Source organism: Peromyscus maniculatus, chromosome 19, assembly GCF_049852395.1.
Source record: "Peromyscus maniculatus bairdii isolate BWxNUB_F1_BW_parent chromosome 19, HU_Pman_BW_mat_3.1, whole genome shotgun sequence".
In the NCBI taxonomy this organism is placed as follows: Eukaryota; Metazoa; Chordata; class Mammalia; order Rodentia; family Cricetidae; genus Peromyscus; species Peromyscus maniculatus.
In genome coordinates, this window is record NC_134870.1 from 72488867 (window position 1) to 72500956 (window position 12090).

At 41.4% G+C, this 12090-nt stretch overlaps 1 protein-coding gene across 50 annotated transcripts in view; it reads right to left on the reverse strand.

Annotated features, from left to right (window-relative positions):
- Atp9b (ATPase phospholipid transporting 9B (putative)) overlaps window positions 1-12090 on the reverse strand; it is a 241402-nt gene that overhangs the window by 216969 nt on the left and 12343 nt on the right. For 49 of the 50 annotated variants that reach the window (XM_076555619.1, XM_076555613.1, XM_076555598.1 and 46 more), the window contains exon 2: window positions 4483-4656. In XM_076555619.1, coding sequence (XP_076411734.1) covers window positions 4483-4656 — 174 coding nt within the window. Of the gene's footprint in view, window positions 1-4482; window positions 4657-11527; window positions 11626-12090 lie in introns of those variants that run through there. The other variant, XM_076555614.1, reaches the window with a different exon arrangement.

Below are 12090 nucleotides of genomic sequence, written 5' to 3' on the forward strand. Positions count from 1 at the left end.
CAGATAAACAAACCAGACTTAGGAAAGAAGCAACCAAGTCCAAAACAGCAACTTCGTGAGCCCACAAAACTAATGCAGGGAAATGAAAAGAAGTGCCAATAGTCCAACAAATAGAACATCACCTAAAAAACTTATAGGAAATAGCAAACCCTTCTCTCTCTCTCTCTCTCTCTCTCTCTCTCTCTCTCTTTTGTTTGTTTGTTTGTTTTTGAGACAGGGTTTCTCTGTGTAGTTTTGGTGCCTGTCCTGGATCTCACTCTGTAGACCAGCCTGGTCTCGAACTCACAGAGATCCGCCTGCCTCTGCCTCCCATATGCTGGGATTCTGTGAGTTTAAGGATAGCCTGTGCTACAAAGTGAGTTCCAGGAAAGACACAAAGCTACACCGAGAAACCCTGTCTCAAAAAAAAAAAAGAAAAAAAAAAAAGAACATTAAAACCTACAATAAAAAAAAAAAAAGACTAAATAATAAAAACATTCAGAAGACTCAGAAAGCCAGAGGGCCTAGATAAATGTTCCATAAACTCTGAGTGACCACAAATACCAGTCCAGACTACTATACCCAGCAAAACTATCAATCACAATAGATGGATAAAGAAAAACATCCCAAGATAAAACCAAATTTAAACAGTATCTATCTAGCAATCCAGTTCTACAGAGCATGTCAGAAAGAGGTTCAGTCTAAAGATGTTAACTACACCCAAAAAAAAAATAAGAATAATCTCAGACTAGTAAATCAAGGGGGGTGGGAGGGGACCATAACAAAATAACAGGAAACACTCCTCATTGATAACTCTCAATATTAATAATATCAACCCCCATATATAGAAAAAAAGGGACAGACTAACAGACTGGTTTAGAAAATAGGAGCTATTCTGCTGAATCCAAGAAACACACCTTACCATCAAGGACAGACATCACCTCAAGGTAAAAGGACGAAAAAAGATACTGCATGCAAATGGACTGAAGGAGCAAACAGGTACAGCCATTTTAATATCTGGCAAAATAAACTTCAAACCAAAACTAATCAGTATAGGAAGGACACTACATACGCATCAGAGCAACAATCCACCAGAGGACCTTGTAATTCTAGACCTCTATGCATCAAACACAAGGGCACCCAAGTTCATAAAAGAAATACTACCACAGCTAAAATCACATATTGACCTTCACACAGTGATAGTGAATGACTTTGATACCTTGATCTTGCCAACAAAACAGGTCATTCAGACAAAAACTAAACAGAGAAAAGCTAAAGCTAAATGACATCATGAATTAAATGGACCTAGCAGCTATTTACAATTCACCCAAACTCAAAAGATTATACTTTACTCTCAGCAGCTCATGTTACTTTCTCCAAAATTGACCACATACTTGAACGCAAAGCATGTCTCAACACAAGTAAAAAGAAAAAAAAAAAATTGAAATAACCCCTTGCATCCTATTGACAACTCTGGACTAATACTGGCTGGCTATCCACTAAAGAAACAACAGAAGGCATATAAACTCATGAAAACTGAACAACTCACTTTTTGAATGAACATCAGAAAATATTCTGTAAGAGGGGGAAAAAAAAGCAAAAAAAAGAGAACCAGAAATCAACAAAACAAGAATCAAACATCCTGAGAGGAACAAAGCATGACTCATGACTCATATAGTATTCCACTGAGAACACTCAGTCAACCTAGATACAATGATACAAAGAGCTGAGGATGTAGTTAAATTGGTTGAGAACTTGCACAAAGCCTGGAATTAGATGCTATGGCCGTTTGAATGTAATTGGCCTCCAAAGCTCATAGGGAGTGGCACTTACTGGGAGGTGTGACTTTGCTGGAGTAGCTGTGGCCTTGTTGGAGGAAGTGTGTCACTGTGGGAGTGGGCTCTGAAGTCTCCTTTGCTCAAGTCTTGATATGTGTGACAATCAGTTTACTTCCTGTTGCCTGTGGGGTCAAGATGTAGGACTCTCAGCTACTTCTCCAGCACCACATCTGCCTGCATGCCACCATGTCCAACCATGATGATAATGGCTAAACCTCTGAATTATAAGCCATCCCAATCAAATGTTTTCCTTTATAAGAGTTGTCGTAGTCATGGTGTTTCCTCACAGCAATAGAAATCCTAAGACAGATGCCCACCACTGCTAAATCTAGGTGTGGTAGTACAGGCCTATAATGGCAGCATTTGAAATACAGAAGGAGAAGGATCAGAAATGGAAGGCTATCCTTGGCTACACAGTGAGTTGGAAGCTAGCCTGAGATTTAAAAAAAAAAAAAAAAAAAAAAAAAAAAAGACCCTGTCTCAAAAAATAACAAAAAAAAAAAAAAAGGAAATCAAACAGCTGAGCATGGTGGCTTATGCTTGTAAATTCAGCTCTCAGGAGGCTGAGAACAAAGGATGGCCACAAGTTCAAGGCAAGTCTGGGCCTCAGAGTGATTTCTAGATGTTCAACCTGAGCTACAGAGTATATAATGCCTCAAAATAACCTACATCAGGCAAACCAAGACTTGAAGCATTCTATACAACTTACTTGTATTCCTCAAAATTCCTACAGTCAAAAGATCAGAACTAAATAACTGGCCCAGATGAAATCAAGAGTGGAAAGCCAAACCACCTAGATACTACAACAAGGATTCCAAGGACCAAGAGAAATGGACCACAAAGAACACTGCTCAAAAACAGACAGCAATGAATATGAACTTATGACTATACACAAAGTATTGTAACAATGTTAAATTTCATTAATTTGGTTACTGGACTGTGACTACATAAGAAAGTACCCTTTTCTTAAGAATACTGAAAAAAAAGCTGGGTGGTGGTGGTGCACACCTTTAACCCAGTACTTGAGAGGCAGAGCCAGGCAGATCTCTGTGAGTTCAAGGCCAGCCTGGTCTACACAGCAAGATCCAGGACAGGCACCAAAACTACACAGAGAAACCCTGTCTCGGAAAAAAAAAAAAAAAAAAAAAAACACTGAAAAGAAAAAGGAATACTGAAGAATTGAGATTTAAGAAGAAATGAAGTAACAGTTCAAATGATTCAAAATAACAAGAAAAGAAAAAACTAAATGTGGCCAAATGTTTAAATGTGATCAAATGTTTAAGAACAAAAAAAAAAAGCAAAAGTCACCCTGGAGTCATCTGTACATTTATTACATGTCCTATAGTAAAAGAAAACAAAGAAGACACCAAAAGTTTTCAAATAATCCTTGAAAGGGGAAAAAAAAAAACTAACAATCTAGCAACATTCATTTTGTAAAGAGAGTTATAAACTTCTGTTACCAGGAATGTTAAACAGTGCTCACTACTGACCTCACACATTAGACAAACCACAGGATGATGGTTGTAAGAAAGTTCATGCTGGTGTAAACTTAGAAATTAAGTCATCAAGCAACTGGTGGTGGTGCATGGCTTTAATCCCAGCACTCGGAGGCAGAGGCAGGCGGATCTCTGTGAGTTCGAGGCCAGCCTGGTCTACAGAGTGAGATCCAGGACAGCCAGGGCTACACAGAGAAACCCTGTCTCAATAATAATAATAATAATAATAATAATAATAATAAAAAATAAGGCTCTTGAGAAGCAAAAATTATCCAAAGTGATACCTATAAAACAGCAACAAAAAAACCCACAGTCCCTGATCTGCTGAAGAAGGTACTCTATAATTAAATATGTACCCACAAAAAAAATATTCCAAGTATATTGGGATTCTGGCTATTTAACCTAGATTTTTTTTCTGTAAGTCACAGACAACTTCTAAAGGGATAATGACAAGAAAGACAGTCAAGATAAATTTGTTTGTTCTACAAGCTTTACCCTCCTTCATGGACCAAGGTTAAAAATCCAAGGGCAGCAAAAGTCCTGACATAAATATTGAACTACAGAGAGACAGTAAAAGCCGTTAATCATTTGACAGGCTCTGCTTAGCTCCAGGGAATCACTCATCTGTTGGATGTGCCAGCCTGTCCCTGGAGTGCCAGGGGACTCGGTGGCATCTGCACTTTCCCCTACCAGGCTCCAGTAAGGCAGTCAGAGCAGGTTAACATTGCACTAGGAAAACACTTGGAAATCTGAAGGTTTTAACTTGGTGATTTGCTGGGGAAACAGAAGAATCTTATTCTCAGTCAAAGCATTCAAGTTGAATAATGCACATAATTACATTGTTACTAAATTATAATTTTAAAGTTCATATCTAGAAAAGGAAATGTCATTTACATTGATACAGCAAATGGAATTAATTCTACTATGCATCAGCAACAAAATTATTAATTTTCTCCAGGTTTTCAACATTAAAATTTCACACAAAATAATAAATTGTGTTCTCCTTTTCAGATCAGCATCCTCTGGTGTGGATTAATGTTGTCAGTACACTCCATAATGAGAACATTTTCTTTAGATTTCATACCAACATATATTGATACATCTAAGCAACTGAATTTCTATACATACTCTTTGTGCACATGATAATCAGGTAGCAACAGATGACGAACCTGGTACAGAGGAACTTCCATCCACCACAGACAAACCACTCTAGTCCTCTTTTTCTTCGTGTGAGCCTAGCTCGAGGTAATGTGTGGTAATCACTTTCATCATTCTCAAAGCCTTCTTCAGACATCATCAGTGGCATTTCATCCAAATGGGCAGACTCATCCTCCAGCTGGTACCTAGTTAAAGGTAAAAACAGAGAGCTAAGTAGTCTTGTTACAGTGTGTGTCATCTAGGATAATGTCAGGCCACGTTTTACAAATCACCTGTGGTGATGCAAATGGGAATAGCCTCCAAAGTCTCATGTTTCAATGCTCTGACCCTTGTTGGTTGAACTGTTTTGGGAAGGATCAGGAGGTGTGGCCTTGTTGGAGGAGGTGTGTCACTGGAAGTGTGCTTTGAGGTTTCAAAAGCCCATTTCTGGCCCAAAATTTCAATCTCTCTCCCTCCCTCCCTCCCTCCCTCCCTCCCTCCCTCCCTCCCTCCCTCCCTCCCTCCCTCCCTCCCTCCCTCCCTCTCCCTCCCTCCTTCCCTCTCAGCCTCCAACCTGCAGCTCAGCTATAATCTCTCAGCTACTACTCCAGTCCCATGCCTGCCTGACTGTTATTAGGTTCCTGGCCATGATGGTCATAGACTTACCCTCTGAAACTGTAATCAAGCCCCCAACTAAATGCTTTCTTTTGTAAGTTGCCTTGATCATGCTGTCTCTCTTTTCATAGGAATAGGAAAGTAATTAAGACATCACCTTTTGTTTTTCTCAAAACTAAGCTACCTTCACCCGAGACAAACCATTGTAAAATACAAACAAGCAAACAAACAAGCAAAAACAAAACAAAACAAAAAGTCTTACATAACGTTGGGTGACTAAATGACCAAGGCTTGTAGCTGGAAGTTTTCCTGTGTCTCGGCCGTTTGGCGCCAAATAAACACACAGAGGTTTATATTAATTACAAACTGTTTGGTCTATGGCTCAGACTTATTACTAACTAGCTCACTCATCTTAAATTAATCCATTTCTATTTATCTATGTATCGCCACATGTCTTGTGGCTTTACCTGTTCCATTACATCTTGTTTCTCAGGCAGCGCTGAGCATCTCCTCTGATCCTGCCTTCTTCTCCTTGTCTCTCTGCTTGGATTCCCCGCCTGACACTATTCTGCCTCACCACAGGCCATAGCAGCTTCTTTATTAATCAATGGTAGCAACACATATTCACAGTCATCCCACAGCAAAGGCTTTCTAATACCCACTCAATCACTACATTCAGCTTGATAAGAAAATAACCTAGAATATTACTATTAGCCCAAAATCTACATCTCTAAGATATATCACATAACTTTATAGTGACCAAAGTTCCAGAAAGTGACTAGTGACTTTTGGAAAACATAGCTGTCTGTACAATGAGGGGTCTGGGCACCATCCCTGGGTGTGTTGTCAGAGCTAACATCATGCTATGTCCCATGTATTAAGTGTCTCTGTCATTCCCTTTGCTAAACTAACACTCAATAAAAAAAAAAAATCTCAACAACTAGCATAAGTTTTCAAGCTCAACAGTCTCAATGTGTGTGCATAAGTGTGTAGTACATGTACATGTATGAGTGCATGTGCCTGTGTGTGTGTACACACGTGTGCATGCATGCATGTGTGTTACTGGGGACTGAATCTAGGACATCGTACATGCCAGGCAAATGCTCTACCACTGGGCTATCACCCAACCAGTACTCTTCTTCAAAGAAAAGCAGCCTAGCATCCATACTGCCACGTCACTGTTCTCAATCACAGATGCAATCCAACACTACCTTTATGATAACAATCCATTTTTTCATCAACTGCATTTCATTTAATTTTACAATGGGCTTCTATGGAATGCATCATCTCCATTTAAAGTTAATGAAGCAGACCTTCATTATTGAAGTTGCTATGGTCAAATGGAAGTCATTCAAGCTGAACTTCCACCCTTTTGTCCCAGATCCATACAAAAGACAAACAGAACCAGTAAGAACCCATGAGTACAAGAGACAGAGTACTTAAATTTACTCTCCACATAAAAGAGAAGAAGCATTCCAAACTGACTCAGCTGGCGGGGTGTAGAGGAACATGGAGCAAACATCTGCAAACTTCTCCAGAAGAAAACGGAAGCCCCAAGACAGAGAAACTATATTTGTAAAAAGCCAAAGGAAAGACCTATACTGACCCAAAACACAGCTCCCACTTCAAAGAGATGGTTTGTCTTGAGTCAAACAGGAGTGACCACTGTCCAGGAACATGGATTTTGGCTGCCCATAAAGATATGTTCCACCACAGAGGCAGATACATTAAGATTATAGTCTTATGAAATGAAGAGTTCATAATCTTAAGTCGTTGACCAAACCCTGGGAGACCATAGGTAGGCAGCTCTCAGCAACACAGGTAAAATCTGCTGCTAGATGCTATTTCATGCTTAGCTTTTAGACTGCTGGAAATCAGTGATCAGCTAAGTAAGCATTTTAAAGGTCTACCTGTACAAGGAAGGTTAGGCAATAAATATAATTCAATATATACACAGAGGCAAGTACTCTCTGAACTGTTTCTAATAACAAGGGAAACAGCCTCAGGAATTCATAAATGAGAACATGAAATCTTAAAAGTTTCTGCCAGCAAAGGAGAACAATCAGCAGTGAACACAGCCTACAGAATGAGGATGAGCTCGCTTTTGCCAGCTACACTACAGACAGGGTTGTCTACACTACATAAAGAACTGCAGACATCACACACAGAGAGAGGGAGTGTGCTGCCAGTCAACACATGAGCTTATGAAATGAACACACAGTCCTCAAAAGCAGAAACACAATCCCTGTATGTACTTTTAAGTGTTCAACATTGTTAGCCATTCAAAATTACTTCAAGATTCCATCTCACAGCAATCAGAATGGCATGAGAAAAGATACAATAAATGATGCGAAGAATGTGGGGCAGTGGAAGTTGTATTCATTGCTGGCAGGAGTGAAAACTCGTTCCGACATTACAAAAATCAGTATGCATGTATGTAGACCACAATGGAACTTATTTCAGCTGTGAAAGAAAAATGAGCTTTGTAGGAAAATGCACAGAATGGAAAGTATTACAGCACATGAGGCAACTCAGACAAAAACTGCATGTAAGTGGGGACAAGTATGGAGGCTGTAATAGCAGAAAGTGGAGCACGAGAGGAGAAGGGGCCGGAAAGAGGGAGAGGGCAACAGCAGGCATCAAAGTGGGAAGAGGGTAAGCAGAAGGGCATAAACGGAGGACAGAGGAGGAGGAAGAACCTTCCGAACTGTTTGAAAAGGCTGATGTTAAAATGTTAAAGGGATTGGGTCAGACACACAAGGGGAAAGAAATGACCAGTAATGGCACTAAACCCGTTCGAGATCAGTTGGCGCTGGGTCTGCAGCACCCTACCACTCCATAATCCTGAGGCTCTAGCCAATCATTCAGTTTTGCAGAATCTTGAACACAGCTATGGCTTTCCTTGTTTTCTGGAAACTTTAGTCTATGCCAGACAGAACACGATTCCAACAAAACAAAACATTCTCAGATGAAGAAAAATCAGGACAGCATTTTGTCAGCACCTCCACCCTAAAAGAATGCCAAGCAAGGTTTCAAGATAAAAACAGTATCCAAAGGACATTCAGAATTGTAAGAGCAAGAAACAACAAAAAAGAGATCTTCAGAAGTACCCAGGACTTTAGGTAAAAGTGGCAGCACTGTGTGGCTGAGTTCCCACTGTCAGCAAACGTGAAGACAAACGGCAGCAGTAGAACAAGAAGGTACAAGGCCCGCTAGTTTACATGAGTGTTAAGCTGACAGTGTTCAAGGAACGCTGTTAACTTAGCTATGGATATTGCAACCCTCAGAGTGGGGCTTCTCAACAGGGACATAGTTCACATGGTGACCACATACTCCTTCTTGTGAAGTGTTGTCCTGTGCAAACAAAATGTATGCATACCTAGTTCTAAGTACTAAATACCAGCAGCATGACCCTTTGTTTTGACAATAAAAGTATCCCAACAATGCCTCTGTGCAGTGTCAAAAAACTTCTGGAGTACAAAAATCACTTCTTCAAGGAAGTACCTTAAATAAAGGGATATGCACTGTTAAAAAATAAAAAATAATAAAAAATGACATATGAAGACTACTCAAAAGAAAGCTAAATAGCCGGGCGTTGGTGGCGCACGCCTTTAATCCCAGCACTCGGGAGGCAGAGGCAGGCGGATCTCTGTGAGTTCAAGGCCAGCCTGGGCTACCAAGTGAGCTCCAGGAAAGGCGCAAAGCTACACAGAGAAACCCTGTCTCGAAAAACCAAAAAAAAAAAAAAAAAAAAAGAAAGCTAAATAGCTGTGTTAACTAAGACAACTAAAATATTCTTTAAACATTTAAATATTTGTATGTATGTGTATATGTGTGTGACTGTGCTGCACATATACACATGTGTGTGGGAGGCCAGAAGAGGGCATCAGACCCCTTGCAGCTGGATTTACCCAGGGTTGTTAGCGGCCCAACATGTACTGCAAACTGAATTCCGGTGAGCCATCTCTCTCCAGCCCCCAAAACAGTTTTTTTGACAAGCCAGGATTAAAAAGGTCAATAAAATACAAGAATCTTAAACAAGCATGTACCTAGTTCAAAGCACAGCAACAGCATTGATACAGAGCAAATGTAAAAGCCTTCTCTCCATGTTTATAGAAAAAAAGAATGAGAATCAAAAAAAAGAGAAAGACACTCAATACTGTAAAGCAATCTGACCTAAATACTATTTACCTAAAAACAAAGAAAAACAAAACCTCTACCAATAACAGAATACCATTCTCCTTAATTCACTCACAGATCACATCATAGTACCATGGTACCAACCCTATCAACTCTAAAATAACTAAAATCATACCAAGTATATTTGCTCATAAGGAGGTATTTTTTTAAACAATAACAGAAAGATATCTTCAAAATCCACAAATACTTTAAGGAGGCACAAATCAATCACCAATGGGCCAAAGAGGAAAATCTAACTACTTACACAAAAAGACAAAACAATTTCTTTCAAGAATCATATAGGCATGGCCTTGCTGACCTGAGTGGCCTACAATTGTCACCCAGGGCCATGGTGTTGTCCAGGCCAGGGCTGCTGCCAGGAGCAGGAGACCATGTCAGTATTTGAAGACCAGGCCGCTGCCAGAGCCATACTGATCCAAGCAGCCTGGGTCTGGGGTGATGTCCGTGGCTCCTGTTACCACCAAGGGTTCTGTGGATGCCCAGGGTCTAGTAAGCTACCTGAGACCACGTTGGGTCTGAGGGCCATGCTGTCACCAGGGCCATACTGATCTGGGTACCCCATGCTGCCACCAGGGCTACGGTGACATCGGCCCTGAGCTTCGGCCAAGGTCTGGGTCGGGGGACCCACTACAGCTGGGGTCTGTGATGATGTCCATGGCCCATGTTAGCACAGGGGGTCACTGGAACCATGATGTGATGAGCCAGCCCCGCCCTTCACTGGCCCTACCTTTTGTTGGATACAGCAGCAGGAGAGCTGATGACCCCCCACCACCCTCTACCCCTGTATGCCCCCTACAGCAATCCAGAGGGAAAGGGCCCTGCACCTCACCTGGACAAAACAGTAGACCTGGCTCACAGTGGGTGACCTGGATCTGAGGACCCCAGAACAAAAGAACTGCTCCCCCCACCCCCACCCCCACCCCGCCCCTGCTCTTTGCTGCAGGCTGCATTAGGTGAGCTACCTGAGGCAGTGCTAGAGAGCTCGCCTGGGCAGTGACAATGAGGGAAAACTGGCGGGCTGGCCAGCTACCACCCAGGCCCAGAACCAGGGCTGGGAGTTAATGGTTTACCCCCACATCCACTGAATCTATGAACTGTTGGAGCATGTGAAGGGGATGAACATACAGATGCAAAGCAGCAGGATCTCCATGACACACGACAATAGGATGTGTGGGAGGAGCCCCAGTGAGAGCCCAGCAAGATTGTTTAGCAGCAGCCAGAGTCCTCAGCCAGACCAATGACACACGTGGCAATGAACACTTGAAAGTAAAGATGAATGGACTAAGAGGTAAACTGCGTGACTCAAGAGCCACACTACAGCATCTACAATGAGATTCTTCTCCCCTTTTTTTTTTGGGGGGGGGGGTGTTTTGTTCATTATGTTTGGTCTTTTGTTTTTCTTCTAAACTTTGTCTTGTCTTGTGGGGAAGGTTGCAAGGACAGAGATAGGATGTGAGGGACGGGGAGATGAGTGGGATCGGGATGCATGATGTAAAAGCCACAAAGAATCAATAAAAGTTAAAAAAACAAAACAAAACATATGGAACAGAATTTCTCAACCTATGGGCCCTGATCCTTTCACAGGGGTTGCATATCAGATATCCTGCCTATCAGATATTTATATTATGATTCATAACAGTAGCAAAATTACAGTTATGAAGTGGCAGCAAAAATAATTGTATGGTTGGGGGTCACCACAGCATGAACTGCATTAAAGGGCTGTAGCCCAGGAAGGCTGAAACCCACTGATCTAGAGTATGTGTGTCACTTACATTACAAAGCAGAATGCAAAAGACCTCCTAAGGGCTTCTTCAACTAGGAGGTCATAGAGACTAGACACTGACCTGACCTCTGCCAGGCACCAGGCCAGGCACAGCAGACACCTGTACTCTGCAGTACTGAAGAAGGGTGGGGGTGGAGGTGTGAACAGTTTTTACAAAAAAAAAAAAAAAAAAAAAAATATATATATATATATATATATATATATATATATATAAAAGCAAACACTATGGACGACAAATGAGTGAAGGCAATTCACAAAGAAAAGCCGGTAAACTCACATAAGTATGTTTAACCACATTAGCACTTCTGCTCTAGACACTAGGTACTAGGTACCCGCATGTGCTACACTTGTCCTAGGCAATGAGCACACAGCGTTAAACAAGCACACATGCCCTGCTCATGTTAAGTCTATAAGCACACAGGACAAAATAAGTAAACTAACAGGTTACTGACAAAGAGAGATTCAGAAAGAAAGCAAACCCAGCAAGTCTTCCTGTGATGGTGATCTTAGTTGTCCACTTGATGGGAGTTAGAACCTCCTCTGCCTACATCCATGAGAGGAATGTTTCAAGGGAGGTCTGGTGGAAGAGGGAAAACACATTCTCAGTGTGTGCACATCCATCCCATAGACTGAGGCCCCATGATGAATAACTAGAAGAAAACAAGCTGGATACCAATATTGTGTCTCTCTGCTTGGTGACTATGGACACAATGTGGCCATGAGCCTAATATTCCTCTCTCTCCCAGTGAGGACAGACATATGGTCAAGGACCAAAATAAACCTTTTCTTCCTTAAACTGTTCTTAACAAGCATCATCACAGAAGAAAGATAAATAGCAGTGTACTTCCCTATATACTGGAAAACAGTCACCCAATGAAGGGTCTTCAAGCAGAGATCTTGAAGATGAAGGAGAGGTACTGGAGCAGCAATGTGTTGATATTTTATTTGTGCTCTAACAAATAAAACCTGCCTATGGATCAAAGGAAAAAGCCAGCTACTATATTAAACATAGAGATCCCACAGTGGTAGCACACGCCTTTAA